The sequence below is a fragment of the Fusarium musae genome, chromosome 1 (assembly GCF_019915245.1).
Source record: "Fusarium musae strain F31 chromosome 1, whole genome shotgun sequence".
In the NCBI taxonomy this organism is placed as follows: domain Eukaryota; kingdom Fungi; phylum Ascomycota; class Sordariomycetes; order Hypocreales; family Nectriaceae; genus Fusarium; species Fusarium musae.
The window spans coordinates 4,236,576-4,259,519 of record NC_058387.1 but is presented as its reverse complement, the minus strand read 5'-3'; the positions used below and the strand labels follow the sequence as shown (position 1 = coordinate 4,259,519).

Here is a 22,944-nt window from a genome sequence, read left to right as displayed (position 1 = left end):
AGCTGTAACAACCAGGCTTGGGCTTTTGGGCTTGGGTAACTGGGGGGAGTCGTAAGCGCAACGCCTCCAGGCGGACGAGGCAGAACGTGATACCTACGCACTGTACAGTACCATCCGATATACTACTAGAGTCACAGTGTGAACTAAGCGCGGGATCTTACCTGTCCGGGGTGCAGGGGCTCGCTGCGCCACTCCACGTCAACCAACATCCAACCCCCTCATCTGTTTGTTAGTGCGTAACTGTGCTGTAGCACAACAGTTAGTGCTCACGCCCAGCCCAACCTGGAACTTACCTATGTCCTGGGCTGTGTTCAGCTTTTATAAAACCATCCTCTTCTTCCCTCTGGTGATAATCTTCCCTCCTCTATTATCTCGCCTCATCTCATCTTTCCCTTTTTTACGTTCGCGTCATTTCCTATCTGTCGCGTTTCGTTCTACTCACTCGAATAGAGTCATTCGCTTGTAACAGCACAGCACTCGTTCTGCTAACTCTACGTCATATTCCGATTCGATCTCCGAATCCGCCGCATACCTAAAAACAACCTCCAAAAACTACCTACACCACACACAGCAACAATGGGCGTCGGCCGATTCTTCTGCGTGTTATTGCCGTTCGTGCTCACAGTCGGCTCCATCATCTTCTTACTAGTCGGTGCTCTCGCTGGTGTCGCCGATAAGTCTCTCTACATCTTCCGAATCGATGTCAAGAACCTCAGCATCAGCCCTGCCGATGTCGGCAACATTATCGACAACCTCGACCTCAAGAACTTAAAGCTGGACACCCGCGATGTGCCTGTTATTGAGGAGCGTGCCGACACGGTCAAGGACAACATTACCGCTGAGCTGCTCGGTCTCGACAAGTACTACGACATCAACCTCTGGGGTTTCTGTAAGACCGACTCAGATGGCAAGCGAAAGTGCGAGAAGCCCGGGTTTGACTGGGCCAACAAGAAGTTGAACACGTCTTATCTCATTGGTGCCGACAAGAATGTCCAGATTGAACTTCCTGATGAGATTCAGGATGCTCTCAAGGCCTTCAAGACTGTCACCAAGTGGACGCAAGTTGTCTACATTGCCGCTTTCATCGCTCTCGCTGCTGAGATTATTCTTGGCATCTTCTCTAACTGCTCTCGCATCTTCTCATGCTTGACATGGATCGTTGCTGGTATTGCCTCCACTCTCGTTATCGCCGCTGTTGTACTCTCCGGTGTCTTTGCTGGTACAGTCGTCGGTGCTGTCGAAGGCACAGCCAAGTTCTATGGTGTCAAGGGTGATATCAACGGCCGATTCTTTGCCTGTGTCTCTATCGCAGCCGCCTTCGCCATCGCTGCCGGTCTCTTCTGGATGTTCACCATCTGCTGCTGCAAGCCTGAGAGCCGAAGTCGCGACAAGAAGAACCGCCGATCCGATGGCGAGAAGCTCCTTGGTGGTGCCACCAACAAGCACGGCTCTTACGCTCCTCTTGGTGACGATCACGAGATGCAGACCGGCTACTACAACCACAACCAGTCCCAGTCTCAGTACGGTGCTCCTCGCTACCCCAGCGGTACTGCCCGTTCTGACCTCGCCTATGAGCCTTATTCTCATCGTGCTTAAACCGCTGCGAGTAACTCAATGACATGATTCCTTAGGTCTATTGACCTTTGACCTTGACATCTGATGATGATTGCATTAATGGCGTTCGGGTTTGATTTTGGTATCCGGGATCGAATGACAGGATAATGTTTGCTATCGCACTCACGCCGTCATGAAAGAGTTTTGGTTATGTTACGGCTTTGCAAAGGAAGTTGGTGGATATTGGCAACGGGAGGATGCCGGATGGCATGATACCTAAGTGTTTTCTGTTTAAGACAATTGGGCAACGAATGAACATATATAGCTACCATAATCATTCGCCCTCAAAGCATAAAAATATATACAATTCATTTACTTTTTATCCGATTTGTTGTGATGGTTCAAGTGAAAAGTTTAGTGATGCTTCATCAGGATGGGCCTTGGTGGTATGTAGAGCCAGGTCCAAAAATTTTCTCTCATGGCTGACTGAGAATCCACACAAAACCTCATTCATATAATACAAATTCAACTCTACACCTGACTCGACGCAAGAGCTCTTATGGCAGATAAATATTTTCCTTGTCATGAAATAAGTAAATGAGCATCAGATTTTAACCTTTCTCAATTTTAATCTTCCGCTATCAATAATGGCAGATGTGAGTTATGATCATAAATGCCCCTCCCCCGCTATCATGAGCTCACACATGCCAGTCAACCCTCACTCGGGAGTTCTTCCAGGGTCCTATCACTTCACTCGCCTTCTTCCATGATGCGGAATATCTTCTCGCTGGCGAGGATACTCACTTGACGCTCTACGATCTTCAAACCGGCCATGCGTTGCGTATAGGCAGCGTTCGTGTCTTCTCTGCACAGCCTATTCATGGAATACGTCTGTTGAGTAATGGGCGAGTGTTGGCCTGGGGTGCTGCACAGATTGCAGTGGTGTGGAACATTGAGGGATTCATTTCAAACACGACGGATAATCAAGTGGTTGTAAAGAAGGCAGCCGCTCCTGATTGGATCTACGATGTTGCACCGTCACCGTACAATGGCGCTTCTGCGGTTCTCGCAACGGCTCATAACGAAGTCGTCCACTTACATCTGAATGGAGACGATGCACCGGTAGTCGGATCTATTGTTTCGCCTTCACGGCCAATTCTCTACGCTGCGAGACTCAAGTGGTTAGACCAAGACACTGTTCTTATGGCTGGAGGCACAATCTTTGGCGAGATTCTTGTATGGCGATGTTATGTTTCAGAGAGTCGCTCGGAACTTCTAGCCATTTTGAACGGGCACGAAGGATCCATTTTTGGTGTTGATATCTCAGAAGAACTCCCTTGTCAAAATGGAACCAAATTGAGGCTCATTGCAAGCTGCAGTGATGATCGGACTGTGAGAATCTGGAACATCACCGGACGAGATGGGTCCCACGAAAAGCACGACTTCGCTGCACCACGAGAGACGGGATTCGGATCAAAGGCTGGTTTAGACGATGGGCCTAGGGCGGAAGAACTACGACCTGTGGCTACCGTCATGGGGCATTTGTCAAGAATCTGGGGTATCAAGTTCGCCCAACTCACGGAAGGCGAAACACTACCAGAAAGCCCATTGTCTTTGTACTCTTTTGGAGAAGACTCGACGTCACAGAGGTGGCAGCTGAACCTCAATATCTCGCCTGAGAAAGTTTCTGGTTCGTTGAAGCACATCGAGACATACGCTGTTCATGACGGCAAGCATCTATGGGCGCACGCTGTAGTCAACAGGGGAGACCAAACCCTCATTGCAACTGGAGGCGCTGACAGCAAGATTTCCCTCATCACACAACCTGCCTCATTGGCCATTGCTACGTCAGTATCAACCCACGAACTGCTTGGGCTTGGGTTCGATGAGATCGCTGCATCTCTGTCTAACCTTCGAACCTTGAAATCTGTTCGTGGAAAAGAGATATTCAGCCGCTATGATTTCATTTCTGATGATCGTATGCTCGTTACAACAAATTGGGGACGTCTCCTCTTGGGCACGTTCCGACCGTCTTTGGAGTGGAGAGAGATTGAACTGGAAGATGAGCTCAACGTCGAATTTCAGACTTGCTATACTCTCCAGACGATAGGTGACGGTGCCGCTATTCTTGGTACGACAAGCGGCAAGCTGTACTACTTCTCTGAATCTCAAGGGGTGAAGGTTCTTGGCTCTGTGCCGGGCAAGATCTTCAACATATCGATACTGTCTAGTTCCGTAGGAGGTCTCACGGAACTCATTGTCCATATTCATGGAACCTCAGACTCCCAGTACTTTTCAATCGATTGGTGCACAGGAGCTGTTGTAGCAACGGCAGATATTCGCGGCATCGACAAGAGATTCGTTGCTATATCTGCTGCTCGTTTCAGGAAGGATTTGATTGCCATAGGATCGCGCCATGGCTTTCTTGCACTGTTGAGGCAGACAGGAAACGAGTTCCGCCCTATCCTTGACTTCAGATTCAACACACGCGATGCAATTACTGGTCTGGTACCTCTTCCGACAACCGATGGACAGGAAGCTCCCCTGTACTTCCTGGCAACGAGCAGAGATACAAAATACAGAATATACGAGATTCAAGATCTCGGCGAGGAAGTACGATTGCACCTCCAGCATGAGGTCGCTGCTCCTTCTGGTGCCGATATAGAAGGTGGATGGTTTACTCAAGATGAATCTCCCGAATTGATCTTGTACGGCTTTAAGAGTAAGAACTTTATCGTATGGAACGAAACACGCCGGGAAGAAATTGCATCAGTTGATTGTGGAGGCGCGCACCGGACATTTACCATTGCTCATGATTCCATCAACCACAACCGTGTGCGATTTGGTTATACCAGAGCAACGAAGCTTTACATCTTCTCGCAACACAACCCGATACACCGCCCTCTGAGATATGGAACACACGGAAGAGAGATTCGGGGGTTGAGCGCCAGTGGTCGGTATATTGCAACCGGCGCTGAGGACACAACTGTCCGTATCTGGGAGTATGAGGATGAACAATGTGGAACGAAGAATAGTGGTGGACTTCGATGTGTTGCCTCCACAAAGCTTCACATATCAGGACTACAAAAGATTCACTGGGTGGGAGATGACTACCTTCTCAGCAGTGCCGGTTTCGAAGAATTCTTCGTATGGTCTGTCCGAAGGCTGGACTCACAGTACAAAGGCCTCGGAATCTTGTGCGAAGCAATCCTAGAAGATAAGAGTCCTGCGGCAGATCTTCGCATCATGGATTTCGACGCATGCAAGGTTGGCAATGGAAGCATCATTATCACGATGGTTCTGTCAAACTCAACATTGAAAACATACTGTTATACACCAGGAGAAGGATTCCACCTCCTGGCTCGCATGTCGTACACGGGAGCTTGTCTTACACAGATTCGCCATCTCGGGGTGGACGAGAACGGCCTTTCGGCACTTACTGCTGCTACGGATGGACACCTGACAACCTGGGAAGTGAGTTTCGGAGGGGAAGTGGCTAGCCATGCTCTCGTTCAGGTGGCTTCCGTGCACCAAAGCAGTATCAAATGCCTGGATCTCCAGCCAACGCCCGAAGGGTTTTTAGTTCTCACAGGAGGCGATGACAACGGTCTTGGTGTGACAACACTTGTACCTATGTCAGACGAGTTGGACAAACGTAGATACACAACTTCAAGCCGTGGAATCGTACGCAAGGCCCATGCAGCAGCAATCAACGGTCTGGTGCTCGTGCAACGTGGGGGAGAGACCTTCGGCATTACTGTCAGCAACGACCAGAGGGTCAAAGTCTGGAGAGTTCAAGTGAACAATGTGAAACTAGTGGCCGACTCGTATAGTGGTGTTGCTGACCCTGGTGATATTGCTGTTATAGGGGAGAGTGATGGTGAGAAGGTCAGTGTTGTGCTTGGGGGAGTGGGTGCTGAGGTTTGGTCGTGGTAGTTATTGGATTTGTTGGCGTTTTGGGATCAGATTTACATAGAACATCTAAGTTATTAAGGACCAAAAGTTTGTTAGTTTGACCACAAGGTAGCAAGACACATAGTCGGACTGTTAAGGGGCCTAGAATAAATGCAAAATCCTCTTGATCTACTACATGCTGTTTGTACTGACACATTAGAGAAAGGTTGCTTTTTATGGAAAAGATTAAAATTCACTGGGTATGATAAGGTACGTGGCACCATTTCAACTTGTCCGAGGATTCGCATAGATCCAGAGCAGCTTCTAGGTAGGTCTTTAGCTGAACAACACAAAACTACAAGACCTTGATGCTGACAGGCTGTCGTCCTAGGCGAGGCAAATGCCTCCGCCTACCTTAACCCCACAGTCTTCTTACTATGCCTCTTTTTCTTAAAGCTATCTTCAGTGCCAAAAGAGGGGAACTTCTTCATATAGAGGAGATTTTCTTCAATCTTCATAAATCTTCATAAAAGGAATTTCATTACTACCCTCCGGGGGGGCCTATAGCCGGCTTACCTTCAGGGACCCTACCGGGTACCTTCTCAAGCAAAGAGCAACCCAATCCGTCACCTACAGCTCCAGAAAGACCTTCTAATTAGCGGCTAATCGAGCTCCAGCGAGGTCAGTCAGTCAGTCCTTCAGTCAATTAGCCAGGTCAATCAGCTACCTGGTCAACTGAGCAGTACTCTAACCTTTTCCCTCTTATCTATAATCTCGCGATAGCTTCTCACTTTTAGGAAAGACCCTGTAGATCTTTGATCAGCTAATAGCCAGTCTAATCAACTAAATCTAACCAATGGCCGGTTAATAGATTCCTTAGTAAACCTTAAACACCTCACTTTAATAATGCAAAGCCAGAAGGTACCCTTTTCACTTCATTCTCAAGTCACTCTTCTTGGCACGGCTTTGCCTAATGAGATGGGCCAATAGTGAGTATCTGAGGAAGATACTATGGAGGGACAACTCGTACCAAGTTTGGTAGATTTTGAATCTCCTTAACTATTTCAAGCATTATTGTTCAGGGTCAGAAGTTTTCCATGCTCTCTAAGGCATAGGAGCAATCCACGCTTGATGATGTTGAACTATGCCTTTCCACCGTTTAAAAGGAAATACCCAGGTATGAGGAAAGCAGGGCCAAATAACAAATGGGGGCTGGTTCAAATAGTAGCACCTTCAGAATTGTAGTTCATCTTGAGATTTTCCAAAATGGCTCAGCACCAAGGAGCGTTGTGAATGGGCATCATCAGGTGCTGAAAGAGTATCGCCGCCCTTAGGAATGCCCATTGATAGCAAATTTACCAGTGTTGCCTTTCCACTTTAGCGTTCCCTACTCCGTACGTCACTGGATCTTGCTTAGTTCTTATCCTGATTCATGTTCTTGTTGTCTCTCAACAGAGCGCTATCGAGACATTGTCTGAACCCGGACTTTCGGAAGCGGCTGAGAAGTGCCAAGGCATTTCTCGATTGCCACGCAGTCCCTTGCGTGACGTGAGATTGTTCAACGGTCGCAGCCGGCAGATGCTGGCTTTTTCCGAATCATTAACGCAATGACTCTACTGAAACCGTTTCTAAACTCAAAGTACTGCAATTGGAAAAGCGTAGGGCTGAGATGACAATGCTCTAGCAACGCTAAGAATGCCGCTTATTGCTTCCCTTGTTTTGTCTTATTATCAGGGTTTCTCGTTCCACATGTCATCCTGGTTGAGGGAGGTAAGATCACTTGAGACCATCATCACACGGGACAAAAAAGTCTTGGACGAATTGAGAATAAATGCAGTGGATTTTAGACTCTTTAGTTTTGACACCCTCCCTACGATGCTCAAGTTTTCTTGCTCCCAAGTCCAGCCCTGTTTCTTTTTCTTCATGTCTCTCTCTCTTGGCAATAAGTCTCGACCATTCTTAGAATCTACTTAGGGAGTATATTCTGGCCTGTAACCGAATCTCAGCAGTATTTCTGTATGGTATGAGAGATCCGGTACTGATTGGTGCAATTTCACAACTGTCATGGCTGATCTTTACCAGACCATTCAATATCGGCAGATAAATGCAATGTAAAAAGTTGGATTACGAGGTTTCATTAGCGATTGTGACCCCCAGAATATGACGCATGTGGGCCCCTGTCCCCTTGTAAGTCGCCTGTAGTGTACCTGCATTAGCGCATGAGGTGCGCACCAAATCCGACAGGACTTTGGTTGGAATGAAAGGACATTTTCGACGTTTGCGTCAAAAAGAGTTCAACGCTGCCTTGCAAACTCTCCTGAGAAATGGATGTTAGTGCCGCATGCAGTTTCTTTTGCGACCCAAGGCAATCTTGGCAGTGACTCCAATGTCAGTGAGTGATTTCCTGCTTTCAACGAATCGCCCTTGAATCTATGGTCAAACGTTGAGTTTGCGCAGTGACCTTGAGGCCATATAAACCAGACAAGCTTCCTCTCCTCCCTCCACTTGCTCCTCCACTCACACACACTCTCTCTTTCTATTCAAACTATTGTCACTCGCTTCCTCAGTCACTCTTTCACCCAACACGTTCGTTTTACTCAACTCTAGTAGTTTCCCTCGTTTACCAACCTTTCCTTATATACTCATCATGAAGTGGTACACGCTCGTTCTGGCTACCTCTGCTACCCTGGTTATGGCATCACCTGTCCCAACCTCTTCTATCTCCCCAAATGGGCCTTGCCCTCAAGTAAGTGACCATTTTCTGTAAAGACATCATCTATACTAACAGTTGGTTCTAGTCTAAAGTCGATGCTATCCTTAAAGGCGACATGGATGCATCCGAATGCTGCTCATACGGCAAATGCAAGGGCGATGTAGTCATCTCGGTTGGAGAATAGGACTTTATCCCCTCAACTCACACACTCACTCGAACTTAACGACGTTACGAACACATCACTGCATACTAGCATACACAGTCCTTATCTGAACGACCTCGACACAGGCTACAAGAGAGAATCCGGCTCTTATTCCTACACTCCACAGATTTCATACCCAAAGTTCTGTCAGAACCAACACGTTCAGTCTATCAGAGTCCACATTCATTTCTCGATTCTTTCTTACAGAGATACATTGATGCTTAAGCACGTGGCTGCCATCGTGGGCTTGATGATATACAGGAGAACTCAACCCAGTGTCCTAAGGAGAATGTTTTACAACTGATGGAGAAATGATTTAAATGGGCTGGCTTGGAAGAATCACGAGAAACATCAACTACAATTGTCATATATCAGGCAGGATCTGAAACGAATGTCATATGATTTGTTATACCAGAGTAGCATCGCGAATATGCATTGGTTTGGAAGCCGTGAAATATCACACAAGTTATCCTTAATGTTTACAAAACTTTACTTTGTGTTCCGGCCCAACACTTCAGGGCTCGTATAGGTGGATCTCGACTATTTCCGCAAACGGAATCCCCGACTTACAAAGTTCAATCACTCACCGACGCTTTGGTCACTATTCACTATTGTGCACAGTCGAGTCGTTGGTGAAGTACGAATGACCCAATTAATTTGGTTCAAGGTAGCACGATGCAGTGAGGAAGAACCGGGTCGATTCCTTTCGTCGGGATGATTTTGAAGCTATCGTCACTTGGACGAAGACTGACCAAATAAAGAAATTCCTTTCATAATTTTGCCAATTAACTTGATACCCCCTTCGAAAAAGACCTTAATTCTCAAAAAGATGCGTACTTGAGCGAGAATTAGATAATACTAACCACGGTCCTGGCCAAATATATTGTGCCCTGATTGAGATGCTGGGATAGTCGAAGCGAAAGGAGTTCGAGACGCTGCACCACCGACAAAGCCCTGTTAACGACTCAGCAGATACGCGCATCATATCCCATTTGAGCGGAATGGTTCATCTGTGCGAACTTCTACAAGGTCGACAACGTTAGGAAAGTTGCTGCTAACATCCTACCACGAATGGACCGATATCGGCCCTCGGTATCGCAGCAACATCGAGTATGACTTATAGTGGAGTGGGGTGAGACATCTCTAAATGGCATATTTCCTACTATGCCTGAAGCTCTTAAGTATTTCATGATTAGACAATCTTCTTACACGGTGATCTCACTTTTAATCATTCACCTGTGAGGACTACTGTAATGCTATTAATAACTATGATGTGCTTCAAGGCATTTTAATTGAAAACTTCGTGATCAGCATACATGGAATACACAATGAGCCTGGCGCAAATTCGGAACATAAAGACGAATGAGAATTGAGATTGTTGCTCGCGAGGATCGACACTCAGCGGAAACGGGCTGCATGATATATCTGCTCAGTGTCGAATAAGAGTTAGTTAATTGGTTATCTCGTCTCTTGCATATGGTTTCATAAACTGGCCTCAACTTCTTTGCTTCTAGGGTAAAACATGTAGGAGGATAAAAGACATCATCTCAAGATTTACTCGTGAGTTGACCTACGGTCAATTACGGTTAGGTCATACTCGGAGATATTCAACGGTGAAGAAAGACGCACCAGTTCACTATAGTTCTAGCTCTACGTGCTACTCAGTGCGTGGACTCTATCTTCGAATCTTAGGTCTCACAAGCTCTGGAGATCATCACAGCAAAGTAAGAACAGTTCTTGAGGGTCGGAAAGTGACGTGAGCAGCAGCAAGTAAGAAAGCTTGAATTACTACAGAGCTAAAAAGCGGAGTCAAAGGCTAAGTTAAGCGGAGTCGATCTTGATCCACGAGTCCCTTGGATCGTGTTGCAAACGGGTCTATCCTAGTCCTAGTAAGCAAGGTCACGAGGGGTTGGATCGGTTGAGCCACGACACACGATGACGCTGCAGCTTGTCAGTGGAAGAAATTCAACAAAGAAATCCTCCACTGCCGAGGGCATCATCATTGGGCCTGTTGAGCGGGGTTTCCGTCAATTACATGCCTAGGTACCTAGCCATGGATGTTGTTGAACGGGCTGTTATGATATAGAGTCGTCTAGGTACAAAGGTAGGTGTTCTCCTTCCGTATACTACAAATATTGCAGCTGTCGTATCATGAAAGAAATCACTGCGACCCTGTTCCTGTTTTATTTGTTCATCCCTATCCTGCTATGATTCACCTGATGTGATCCATGGATGTTCTGATATATCAGTCCTCGGTTGGTCGGGGATACATCGGTGGGGCCGATGAAGCTTCATCCGCGTTAGCATATCGATTCCGAGTGTGGAGCGGCCAATCCGCTTTCACTGTAACTGCGTCTAACTTGGACCCAAGCCCTGTAAGTACAGGGACAATGCACACCACCAGCCATCCATCTTTTCCATTGAGATTCTTTTGAGTCTGTCTGCAGGTCGAATATGAAGTCAGGTATCGTGATGAGTGACCCACCAAACGGAGTCTCATTCTTACGCTTTAGACTCCAGCTCTGGTGTGAGTGCGGGCTATTCAGTAACATCACGTCAGAGGCGCTTCTTATGCGCATCCGGTTGATGCATGCAACAGACCCAAGTCTCTCTGCAATTCCCAGCCCCCATTGACACTCTGCATCACGAGCTTGCCGGCCCCAAAGTCACCTACATACGGAAAATAAGCAGCACTTCATCGACGATTGCCGTGAGTTGGCCTGGGCCCAATCCAATGGTCTGACGCTGGCCTACTTCAACGGTTAAAGCTCACAGACGTTCAGGAGCATTTCTGGCCTATCGAATTACTCAATGGATGTCTACCTGGGTACTTCGGACCTTGTCTCTTACAAACAGGGGTCTTCTATACTTGCTTCTTTCGAGATAATATGCCGGACAGAATAACATCTGATTTCCTTTTTTTTCCTCAGGGTCCAATTATTGTCCGGTCTTGGTGGAGGAGATGATAGCTACTAAGGTAAGGTTTGATGGAGGGCGCGCCGTGACCAGCTGCCACATATTCTGCACAGTACTCCAAAGTCTAGGCCTGACCTATTTTCCCCTCTCAACCTTATGACGGAGGCGAATCCTCACGATACTCCATACTGTAGATGATGAAGGTAGGTAGGATTAGCCCACCGTGACAGCAGAGTCAAGGTAACACAAAAACATTGATTGGATGATCTGCATGTTCGTGCCAACCCGCCAGTGCCCTAACGCCCCCATTACCCCGGCCTAAACGCAAGCCTACCTAGGTACCTACGCAATCCTAAGCCAAAAGCCAAAGCACAAGACCTGGCCGGTCCTCAGGCAATAAAAACTTCCGACGTTATACCAAGATGCCAAAATAGATTAGTCTAAAGGTATGACAAGATACAACGTATCTATCCAAGTATTTTAGTCACATGGGATAGAGGTCCTAGGTTTTCTTTGCCTCCGTCCCCTAGCTGCCCTACCAGTAGTTTTCGAGTCTCTCTTTTCACTGGCCTCCGCATTCATTCTGGAATTAGAAGTACCCGCTTTTTTCCAGTATTGCCTTAGGCTCCATCACCCCCAGCTTTCACATCCATAGCACCATCACCACCACGTTACTGTATCACCATTCAACATCACTTGGCCGACACCATCTTTCTAATCAAGCCCCCCTCTTCTGCCACAAGGGAAAAGCATATCAACACTCCGACCCCCTCGTCAAATTACATCCCTTTGTCTCTCGTCTCTAGCCTAGCCTGCAGAGCAGAGCATCGTGGTCATCGCATGCTCTACGGGTCAAGTTATCTAGCGTCGACTCCTCTACCCTACCGGGCTGCCGAGGCGACAAAAACTAAATCGCCCAGCTACCGACCCGAGCTAGTAGCTCTCCCCAGATCAACGTCGGGTCCCCGCTGCTTTCTGAGACCTCCATCAACACAGCTAGGTACCTCACTTAGCCTACCTTACCTTGTTTCCAACACATAGAGTCTGAGGCGCACCTCAAATCGACTCACAGAGCTGCGTGCTTTGGTCCAATATTTCTTTCTCAGGCACTCACCTTTTTCATTTGTTCAGGTAGGTCAAGGCGCTTCCTTTTACCATGGCATGCTTGCGCTCCTCAAAGCACTCCGTACAGCAGAGCTCTCGTCGCGGTGCTCGAGCCACCAAAATTCCCAAGCTTTCCGCAAGCAAGCTCTGGGCTGGCTCGTCACCTCGCCAAATGTATCGGTACCTTGCTCTAGGGCTTTCGCTAACGCATCGTTCTCCAGGTTTGTCTGGCAAATGAACTAGGGACAGAGTCTCCTACCTCGCCGACCCCTCTCTCAAGACAGTCCAGTCTACTACGCCTGGTCTGAGTCCCCTGATCAGAAGATCACATCACACCTCTCAGTGTTCCATTCGGATCTCTGCGGTCTTGTCCAGGTCCCTCTCGTTCTGAGGCTCTCTCCACCTTGGGACTCTCCACAACTCTCTGCTCGCTCCACCCATTCTACTCTCTTCATTGGGCCTGTCTGTCCTGGTCCCCCTTCCCATCTATCTCTTCATCATAAAGCATTGTATCGACTCGAGATCAACCTCCCTCTCTCAAGTCAAACAATTCGCGACGGTGCGCTTACATCTAGGACCCCCTCCCCTGCTGCGCCGTCCACCAGCTTTCCCCATTGAAAGCTCCCGCGCCGCCCTAGTACCCGCAGAGGAACGGCAGTATCAGTTGGAGGTCCATACCGCCCGCGACTCTCCCCAGCACCACTTAGAACCTGGTCTCGTGTGGTAACCGCATCTCGACACAACCTGAACACTCGGCGCATTGCATCGCAAAATCCAACAGGAGTAGCAGCCACGACAAGCAGCAAACGGTTCGCAACACAACACGGCACATTGCAACGCTGCTCCGCGACACGCGACATACTCCCTCCTGCCAAGCTTTCCCTCTGCTTGCATTTCTTTGTCAATATCATCACTTTTTGCAGCGCGCCGCTGTGCTCCCCCGCCTTCCGACTGCATTTCGCAAACTCTCCCCGTCCTCCTCATTCGACTTGCACACCGTGTGCCCGACGACGTTATTCGCGATCAACCACTTTTCGCCTGCCTGTTCACCACATCGTCGTTGACACTCTCGTGGTCTTTGCAGATTGATACTCGAATTTTCGGAGACAGGTTTTCTGATCACTGACTATTTGCCACCGCCGCTCGTCTCTCCCGCCTTGTTGCCGCTCCAAGTGTAGCACCAACCCCGCGTCAATCTCTTGGTGTCGGATTTCGCGCCTGCTTTCGAGCCTTTCACTGACAATGGGCCACGATTGAGTCTCCTTCGTCGCTACAGCACTGGACATCTTCGTCTGCCCAAATCAGTCCTCTCAACAAGGCCTTCTATGACAGGGTCCCCAGTCTCCTTTCCTCATATCCGACAATCTGAATCTTCTATTTGCGCCTTGGGTTAGACGCGCTGGTGTTTAGATATTCTGTTGTATTCGCTCAACACTAATCAACCTCTGGCTCACGCCGCAACGACTTCTGATATCGCGATTTAACATTTGCGATAAGATCAGAGTTGCCACTTCTCAGAGCCACACCTTTCGACACTGATTACCGCATCAGCGTTCTTTTTCTTACGTTCCGTCTGTTTTTACGACTTAGAATTTGGCACGTGTGACGACACAGTCTTTAGATATCCTTGAGATTCCATCTCTGGTAAGTCCATTTGCAGCGAATCTGGATACTTTGATGAGTATTCTGCTTTATTTATCGAGTCTTCATTCATTGACTTGTTCGCCCTGACTCTTGTTACATTCCCCAATATGGCTGAGGTGTCGTGTGGCCAATAGGGTTTCTCTTCACAAATAATATCATTCATTGTGCATCATGAGACCAGTCAGCTAACTAGCCATTCACAGTTTCGATTCTATTCATTCTTAAAGATCTTTACAGCCTACTTTTTATTTCACCCCCCAACTCTGTTTATTATCCGTTATCACGAAACACGACAGCTTGTGCTAGCCGTTTCACGTATCGCAGATATAAGATCAAATCTCCCATTCGCAGGACATTATCAATCAGCAGTCTTGTAGATTTTAGATTGAAAGAAGCCAAGTAGTGTCTTTCCTGGATGATGAGTTCTGGTCCGCTCAAGACAGGCCCGTCCTCCAGACTAGGCCAGGGATCTCATCCTACAGCCCCGGGTAACAATCAGTCACTGCTCCTCGAGAAGCTGCACGCGAGGACATCTACACCAGATTCAGAAGCTCTCGCTAGTTCAGACGACGAAGGTGAGCACCGATACGAGTCCGGAACAGCAGCATCACATTCTACGTCGCAACCTCCTAGACCTGTCCGACGACCTTCGTGGTTGAACGAGACTTCTCAAACCTTGGGCCGTCCCCGTAGGGGATCTATCGCTAGTAACTCGATGTCTCCAACTACTTCTCATCCCAGCACGCCCTCTGGAGAGGCTGGTGGAGCGTGGGGATCTCACTCAGCTTCATCTGTGATGGGCCGGGGATCTGGCGCACCTGGCTTTTCATGGGGTACGGCTATCTGGAACAATGAACGCAAAGATCCTCCATCGAGGCTCAGCGAGGTTTTGCCTTCTCCCACATCGACCATGCCTCCGGGCGGTGGTAACTCCTTCTTTGGCTCGGACATGCAGACTTCTCCGGTCTCGCGCGATCCTGCGCCTAACTCGCAAATACCTTTCGCTATTCCGCTTCATCCCACTCCCAAAACATACCGGTCTCAATCGTACTCTGTTGGGCAGCTGGATCCTGAGTCAACAGCCGCCCCGCCTTCGATGAGCTCTTCTGCCATAATGGGTCGCGCTCGCTATCCCGCGCTTCAACATCGACCTTCTCGACCTAGCATGCTAAGCGAAATGGCCAACGACGGCTCGATGCTTGGAAAAGTCAAGGAAGTCGAGGACGACGACGATGAAAGCCCAAGCGAGTCGATGCAAAGTTCATTTCATCAATCGGATGCGAAAACAATTGAAATGCTAGCTCGCGAAAATGCTATGCTGCGCCAACAACAGCAGCAGCAAACACAGTATAACAATGCCCGAATTCGACCCCGCGCAGTTACTGGCTCTTCCTATCCTGCAAACGGCTACCCGATACGAGACACAGTTCCTGAAGAATCTGATTATGCTATTGATGAGCTTGATGAAGCCAACGAATCTGGCGATATGCTGGCCAAACGGGCGCTGAGCAGGCGCATGAGCGAGTACGGAGCGGGGTCATTACGCTCCCCGTTTGAGAACAATCGCAAACCTGAAAACGCCAACCTCAAGAAAGCGCTCTGGTCAAGCTCCCTTGGATTTAATCCTTCTGATATTTCTCAAAGCCGGCGACACTCCTTTGCAAACATGCCTACTCGCCAAGGTTCTATCAGCTCTGTTCCCGACGCGGCCGCACTAGAGCCTTCTGCACTCGATATGCAGCAATCTCAGGAATACCCCCCCGGGTACCCCGACCCTGCTGCCTTTAGTGCTTCTTCTCATGGTAAGTTGAGCTCAAAATTCACGTTGTTTGTTTGATCATTTGCTAATGCACGCAAACAGCAAGTCAATACTTTGGCGTTGGCGGAGGTGCCAATATCGGAAATGCCTACCAACCAGGGTTTGCCAATCAATATGGATCTCCTTACGGATTGCCCACTGCGTATGGGAACCGAGCACCATCTCCTCATCGTAATGTTTACAGTATTGCTCAGCCTCGTCACAACCAGCTTCTTCACATTGTGTTGTTCAAGTGCGCTCGAGCTGACGTGTTCTACATTCAAGAGGGCACTGGTCTTAATGTCAAGCCTGGTGATCTGGTGATAGTTGAGGCTGATCGCGGCACTGACCTTGGAACCGTTGCTAAGGATAACGTTGAATGGCAGGCTGCTAAGGAACTCAAGGAGCACTATGCTGAAGAGCAGTACAAGTGGCTGATGATGTACTCACAAAATGCTGCCGTCGCGCAGGAGGGTTCTAGCGCAGGTCTTCTCGCCTCCTCTACCGGTCTTCAGGGAAGCGCGGTTGGAGGCATGGGTCCTCCAAACCAGCACCATGCGCAGGAGCCCAACGCTGGCGAGCTTCGACCCAAGCTCATCAAACGTCTTGCCCAGAACCACGAGATCCAAGCCCTGCGGGACAAGGAAGGTCAAGAGGCGAAGGCGAAGCGTGTTTGTATGCAAAAGGTCAAGGAGCATGCTCTCAATATGGAGATTCTGGACGCCGAGTTCCAGATGTGGGTATATTTGCCACTTATCAACAGAATAGTATGACTAACCTCTCTGCTAGGGATTGGAAGAAGCTGACCTTCTATTACTTTGCCGATTCGTACATCAACTTCAACTCTCTCGTCACTGACTTGTTCAAGATCTACAAGACTCGAATCTGGATGTCTGCTATCAACCCAGCCTCATTCGCTAGCCCAACTCTTGGCATTCAGGCTCCCAGTGGCATCGGTCCTGGAGCAGTGAACGCAAACCGTGGTGCGGGCGGTAATGACAGACGCCAGAACCAGCAGATCCAAGAGCCTCACCAAACCTCTGCTTTTCCCAGTGGAGCCAGAGATGGCCGCGGATTCCGCCCTCCTCCAACGTTCAGCCAACCGTTTGGCAATGAGGGCCGCCTCGCGCAGCCTTCCGGGTACCCTCCTTCGAACTATCCTTACGGGCAGTTCGCCAACCCTTATAGCAACCCTCGTAGCAATGTTGGCTACGGTGCTAGTTCTGGTGCTATGCCGGGCGCTATGGAGGGCTATCCCGTTGGAGTTCCCCAGCTTGGAGAATACACTACGATGCGCCAGCGGTTCCCCAACCCACAGTCAGGTCCCAGCCCGGCACCTCACTCTCAAGCAACTTCACCTCTGGCTCCTCAGAATGACTGGGTTGGATCTTTCCAGGGCTTGTCTCTCAACACTCATTAATGTGTGTTATCACATACGTTTGGCGACCATGAGAAGTTTATCTCAGGACACTCGTTTGCATTCAAGCAGGCACAGCAGACTTCGTTTCATGACAGAGGAACTGCTGGCATTTGTTGATTGAGTTGACGACGGACTGACATATACAGAACCAGCCCTCGTTGGGCTTGCGGTGGGGTTATGTGATTGTGTGATTTCATTTTTCGTTTTTCATTCCTTTATAATGATTCGTCGTTTCGTTCACATCTTCTTTGGCGTTGATTGGCAATTCTCGTTCGATCCTTGAGTATTAAGAGATTGTTCAATAACTGCTTTTCGAATTCCATATCGCCAAAGCTTTGTTCAGGGTCCATGATCCAACGGCCGATTTCACGACAACGGGGAGTAGGGAGGGAAGACAAGATAACATTCGACGGCATGGATTTTTCTTTTACAGGCTGAGATTATAGACAGAAAGACCCAAGGACTTCGCATCTAACACTGTAACTAATACGCAGTCAAAAAGGGGGCACATTCGGGAGAATTATCCGGAATCATGTATGACAAAGACTTGATTTACTCATTTGCTTATTCGTGCGGGCAAATGAGTTATTATTTTAGGGGGTTGTTTGGCTCAATGCTCGAAAATGAGATTATGTGATAGATTAAATTCGAGCTCAGGGTTTGCTTATACGTTATCTGAAAGTGAAATAAAGTGAAGTTACCTAGAGATTCATGCCATAATACTTGGAGAATAACTTTTATTGGTGGTTCAGGCAGATCCGGATTCATGCCATATTGAGAAAGTATCCAAAGCGCCTTCCCACTCTTGCAACAACTTGTACCTTCCTCCCTACCTTATGCGTGCCCAGATGCTTCATACGCTCGAGCAGTAGCTGACTTCCTTGGCTCGTGGCCAGAGAAAACGCCTCTGAGTGAGCCAAGACTTCCGAACATTCATCCCATCGACCTTGTCACCTCTCAACAGAAGCACTCCATCATCGTATCATGCCCCCGCAAGCACGGAAGAGAAGAGCATCTGCTACGGGTGAGTGGAGATACAGTCACGAGTTCGCCTACAGAAGCTAAAAGTACATGAGAGAGCAACGGTACCGAAGATGCACCTCCCAGGAAGACAACCAGGGCTCCCAGAAAACCAGGTGCGAGGGGAACAAACCAACGCAGGGGCAAGAATTTTATGCGCGCAACGAACGCTTCTTCCAACAAGAGGCGAAAGGTTTTCTCTGGTGAAGCCAAGAGCCGGATCAAGAAACACTGTTCCGACTTTGTGAAGTTCATCGATAAGGAGACTCATACACTGGTGTATGTCCCTTCTGGCACTTCGTTCGATTTAATTTTCTAATACCAACAGTCCTCGAATTGGCATCGAAATATTGAAGAAAGATATCTCTCCAGATCTTGCAGGCGTTCTTCCCTGGACGAGTTCTTCCTCGGCTCTGCAGAGACAGAGCATCCAACCTTACCCAAAGATGATTCTCAAAGCACTCGACAATTTACAGAGTGATGTTAGGAACTACGAAGGTCTAGTCAAACAAGACAACAAGATCCGAGCACCGAACTGGATGCGCTGGCAACAAGATATCAATGACCTGGAGGATGTGAGCAAGCACAGTCTTGCGATAGCTTCGAAGATGATCCATCATTTCATTATGCCTGATTCACACGAACTTCCTCCCAAACCATCTGAGGGCGCCGGCGGGGTTGAACATGTAGCATGGGACCTGATTGAGGAGGCTCTAACAAAGATGCCTGATGATATATGGGGAAAGATTGCGCAGGCTCATCTGAAGGCGTTTACTGGGGTGTTGAAAGTGCTATCAACTGAAAACTGAAGGATGATTTAACGGCATTAATAATCAATTGTGATGGCTTGGAAGAGATCATATGAAATAACTTAGTTGTCTCTAGGAGTGCAGCGCAAGACATAAACCAATTGAGTAGCTACAGATACACAGTTTTACGAAGACATCTAGGTATTCCATGTCTTTCATCAAGCCTGCCACCGATGGGAACAGTGCCAACCCGGAGGACTTACCCCTGTCACATGGAATGAAACCAAAGGCATGTGACACGTGACCGTGCACAGACCACGCTGAGGGCTGCGAATGGAAAGTGCGAGGGCTAGCTCATCGCTTAACCCACAGGCCACAATTTTCCCACGGAAAGTTGGATTTCGGTGGTTTCTTCTCTTTCCTGAAAATCTTCGACCTCCTACTAACCACCAGGACCTCGACCAAGCCGGTATGTGAAAACCCCTTCCTCGAGAATTTCTTTCTTCTTCTCTTCCAAGGCCTTTGTTTTCTCTTCATTCTTGTTCTCTCGCTAACCTCTGTCGTCTCTGCGATAAACAGCCAAGATGGGTGCCCTCAAGTATGTCGAAGAGCTTCAGAAGAAGAAGCAGTCGGATGTCGTTGCCTTCCTCCTCCGAGTTCGCTGCTGGGAAGTACGTTAAACCACCAAAAATATGCACAAGCACAAACATCAATTCCCCATGTGGACGGCGGATTCAACCTGTTCTCGCTCTCTTGTTCTCTCGAATTGTCCGAAGCGGTCGAAATTTTCGTGCGAGTTTTGGATACTTCGCACTGGGATAAAAATTCTCAACAACGGAATCAACACAGAAACTGTGTACGCTTGGACACTGCCAAGAGAGAACTTGAGACGGAGCAGGCTGTTTATTAATCGCCGTCTGTGCTATACACTCGTTGAACATTTGCTGAGAGTGCATCAATATAGCTCCGTCAATTGAACGTCATCCACCGCGCCTCTCGCCCCTCCCGTCTGGACAAGGCTCGCCGTCTCGGATACAAGGCCAAGCAGGGCTATGTTATCTACCGTGTCCGTGTCCGCCGTGGTGGCCGCAAGCGCCCTGCTCCTAAGGGTGCCACCTATGGTAGGTTTTTACTCTCTCGAGAACAGGGGGACGTCAGTATCTAACACCGACCCAACAGGCAAGCCCACCAACCAGGGTATCAACCAGCTGAAGTACCAGCGATCTCTCAAGGCTACCGCTGAGGAGCGTGTCGGCCGCCGATGCGCTAACCTCCGAGTCCTCAACTCCTACTGGATCAACCAGGACTCTACCTACAAGTACTACGAGGTCATCCTCGTCGACCCTCAGCACAAGGCCATCCGCATCGACCCCCGCATCAACTGGATCGTTAACCCCGTCCACAAGCACCGCGAGTCTCGTGGTCTCACCGCCACCGGCAAGAAGTCCCGTGGTCTCAACAAGGGCCACCGCTACAACAAGACCCAGGCTGGCCGCAGAAAGACCTGGAAGCGCCACAACACCCTGTCCCTGTGGCGATACCGATAAACAGCTCGCCCCCTGCTTCGGGAGGAGCTGGCTTTGTTATTCGCAACGCGGCTGTTCGGTTGTACATGCGATTTGGGAGGGTCTGGTTTTGGCACTGCATGCTTGGACTCTGGGGAGTCGGGAACCTTATTTGGTAGCACAAAAAATGGAATCAAAAGCAATTCCAATTTCATGATCAAGATTAAGAATATGGTTTCCCGAATTTTTGCCTACCGATTGGTGATTTGGTGCTGTGCCGTGATTCAAGGCCAATACGCTACGCTTATGAAACGCAACGCCTGAAGTGTTTGATAACAGCACTGACATTTTCAGGGTTGTTTTACTACCAAAAAACTAAACATTTGACTGCTCTGGATGTGTTGAAAATCCTCTTCGCTCAAGGAGTTTCTGAACGCTTAGCAAAACTTTTCGTTCTCAAGCCTAGGTACCTAGGTAGTGCTGGTGTATTGCTAATGAATTTGAACCCAGGCCAGTAAATTTGCAGCCTTTTAAGTGGGTTCTTCTCACCGTTGATGTGGCGTTGATATTGTGGCGTTTTCAGCCAATCCAATTAAGCGCGTCATGTATGTAACCGCGTCTATCCCATTCACTTAACGCGTGAAGTGCAACCTCAACTCTCTTGATAGAAAGCGAACTGAACCAGAGCAAAACAGAGAACAAAAGTGCTTGTAAGGGTAAAGACTTGTTATTACCATAGAGTTTGACTTTAAATCCAGAAGAAAGAGATATACACTTTTGCTGTCAACACCAAGCCAACTCCTTCATTCACTTATTCACACTCACTTACACCCTCACTTTTCACTCTCGTCTCGCTCACTCACAAACATTCATGTCTATTCAGCCGTCCTCATGACAGACCTCCTCCAAATCCTACCCTCCTTCCCCCTTCGCCCTTTTGCCGCTCTGATACCAACAATTGAGCAACAGGCTCTCACAACAACAGATCTTCTCACCCTTCATCCCGCAGACATAGCAAAGCAGACACGCCTCCCTATCCTCGATCTCAAGCGTCTTATAGCTGCTATACAAGCGTCTCTCTCTGACGATCTCAGTCCACAGCAGCCTCTACTTCAACCGGCTGAAGACCCCACCGTCATCAGTACTCTTGACGAGGGTCTGGATGCTGCATTAGGAGGGGGCGTGCCTGTTGGTGTGATAACGGAAATCACTGGTGAGAGCGGTGCTGGAAAGACACAAGCTCTTCTATCATTATGTCTTGCTGTCCAACTTCCTCCGCCTCATGGCCTGGGCCGTGAGGCTCTCTACATCTCAACTGAGGCAGCTCTCGCCACAAGCCGTCTTGCCCAGATGCTCAACTCAAACCCCATTCTACAACAATACGATGATCCTGAAACCCGCCCTTCACTTGATGCTATTCGCAGCGCAGTCACACCTGATCTAGAGACACAAGATCACATCCTCGACTTTCAAGTCCCCGTACTTCTGTCGCGTCACAACATAGGCCTCATCATTCTCGACTCAGTGGCCGCCAACTATCGTGCTGAATTCGAACGTCAGGGCTCTCACGGCTCTAATATGGCCGCTCGAAGTGCTGAACTCGTTCGTCTCGGTGCCCTTCTTCGCGATCTAGCTCGACGGCATAATCTCGCTGTTGTTGTAGCCAACCAGGTCGCTGATCGATTCGCATCCAGCTCTACACCACGACATGCACCTCCTAGAAGCAGTGGCGTCGCTTATGAGAGTCCCCTCGCTTCAAGGAGTATGCCTCCCCCTTCATCTACAAACCTTCCTGGCACTCCCTCGTCATCATTACCCTTTGCCTTACAAGATCCCGATGGTCCTCCGCCTCCACCCGCCCTAATGCTTGATCATCAACAACGTTGGTTCACAGGCTGGGGCGATGATCCCCACGCTTCTTATTCACTCAAGACCCCAAGCTTGGGCCTCGTGTGGTCAACGCAGATTGCTTGTCGTATTGCACTCTTCAAGCGGCCTGTCTATGGCCGTATAAGACAAGCTGCGCCAGTTACAGCAGAGGACGACTCTGACTTGGCAGCACCTACACTCAGAGGATGGCGAAGGTGGATGAAAGTTGTATTTGCGCCCCACGCGCCTCCAACGGGCCAAGGCTTAGACGGGGCGGTCGAGTTCGAAGTTACTATGGGAGGATTAAGATCAGTCAAGATTCAAAATGCCAAGAAGCAATAACGAGCATGGAAGTAAGAGCGTATATAAAGTTGTGTATCGGCCACTGGCAAAAGTTGTATTATCAAAGTCACGACAGGCTAAGACTCACTGTAGATATGGGTATAGATAGAAACTTGAAGCAACCAAAATAATACCTCTAGACTACCTAAGCGCCTCATAAATGACTATGCTAGCTATATGTAAGGTATACAAGTTCCAAAACTCCATTCTATGC

The 22,944-nt window shown here is 48.6% G+C and overlaps 6 protein-coding genes across 6 annotated transcripts; all 6 read left to right on the top strand.

Annotated features, from left to right (window-relative positions):
- Positions 1-576: 576 nt before the first annotated feature.
- Positions 577-1,596, top strand: J7337_001281 (uncharacterized protein; the record flags this gene model as incomplete). The annotated part of the gene is made up of 1 exon (XM_044819024.1): positions 577-1,596. One exon carries the CDS (start codon positions 577-579, stop codon positions 1,594-1,596), a length of 1,020 nt encoding a protein of 339 aa, XP_044686726.1.
- A 605-nt stretch (positions 1,597-2,201) lies between these two features.
- J7337_001280 (uncharacterized protein) lies at positions 2,202-5,490 on the top strand (the record flags this gene model as incomplete). Its single annotated transcript, XM_044819023.1, has 2 exons — positions 2,202-2,210; positions 2,266-5,490. 2 exons carry the CDS (start codon positions 2,202-2,204, stop codon positions 5,488-5,490), a joined length of 3,234 nt encoding a protein of 1,077 aa, XP_044686725.1.
- An 8,955-nt stretch (positions 5,491-14,445) lies between these two features.
- On the top strand, positions 14,446-17,245 carry J7337_001279 (uncharacterized protein; the record flags this gene model as incomplete). Its single annotated transcript, XM_044819022.1, has 3 exons — positions 14,446-15,829; positions 15,889-16,561; positions 16,615-17,245. 3 exons carry the CDS (start codon positions 14,446-14,448, stop codon positions 17,243-17,245), a joined length of 2,688 nt encoding a protein of 895 aa, XP_044686724.1.
- Positions 17,246-18,229: 984 nt separating this feature from the next.
- Positions 18,230-19,074, top strand: J7337_001278 (uncharacterized protein; the record flags this gene model as incomplete). The annotated part of the gene is made up of 3 exons (XM_044819021.1): positions 18,230-18,269; positions 18,322-18,544; positions 18,594-19,074. 3 exons carry the CDS (start codon positions 18,230-18,232, stop codon positions 19,072-19,074), a joined length of 744 nt encoding a protein of 247 aa, XP_044686723.1.
- A 524-nt stretch (positions 19,075-19,598) lies between these two features.
- On the top strand, positions 19,599-20,561 carry RPL15 (60S ribosomal protein L15; the record flags this gene model as incomplete). The annotated part of the gene is made up of 3 exons (XM_044819020.1): positions 19,599-19,685; positions 19,979-20,135; positions 20,194-20,561. 3 exons carry the CDS (start codon positions 19,599-19,601, stop codon positions 20,559-20,561), a joined length of 612 nt encoding a protein of 203 aa, XP_044686722.1.
- Positions 20,562-21,410: 849 nt separating this feature from the next.
- J7337_001276 (uncharacterized protein) lies at positions 21,411-22,730 on the top strand (the record flags this gene model as incomplete). Its single annotated transcript, XM_044819019.1, has 1 exon — positions 21,411-22,730. The coding sequence occupies one exon, from the start codon at positions 21,411-21,413 to the stop codon at positions 22,728-22,730; it is 1,320 nt and encodes a 439-aa protein (XP_044686721.1).
- Positions 22,731-22,944: the final 214 nt, after the last annotated feature.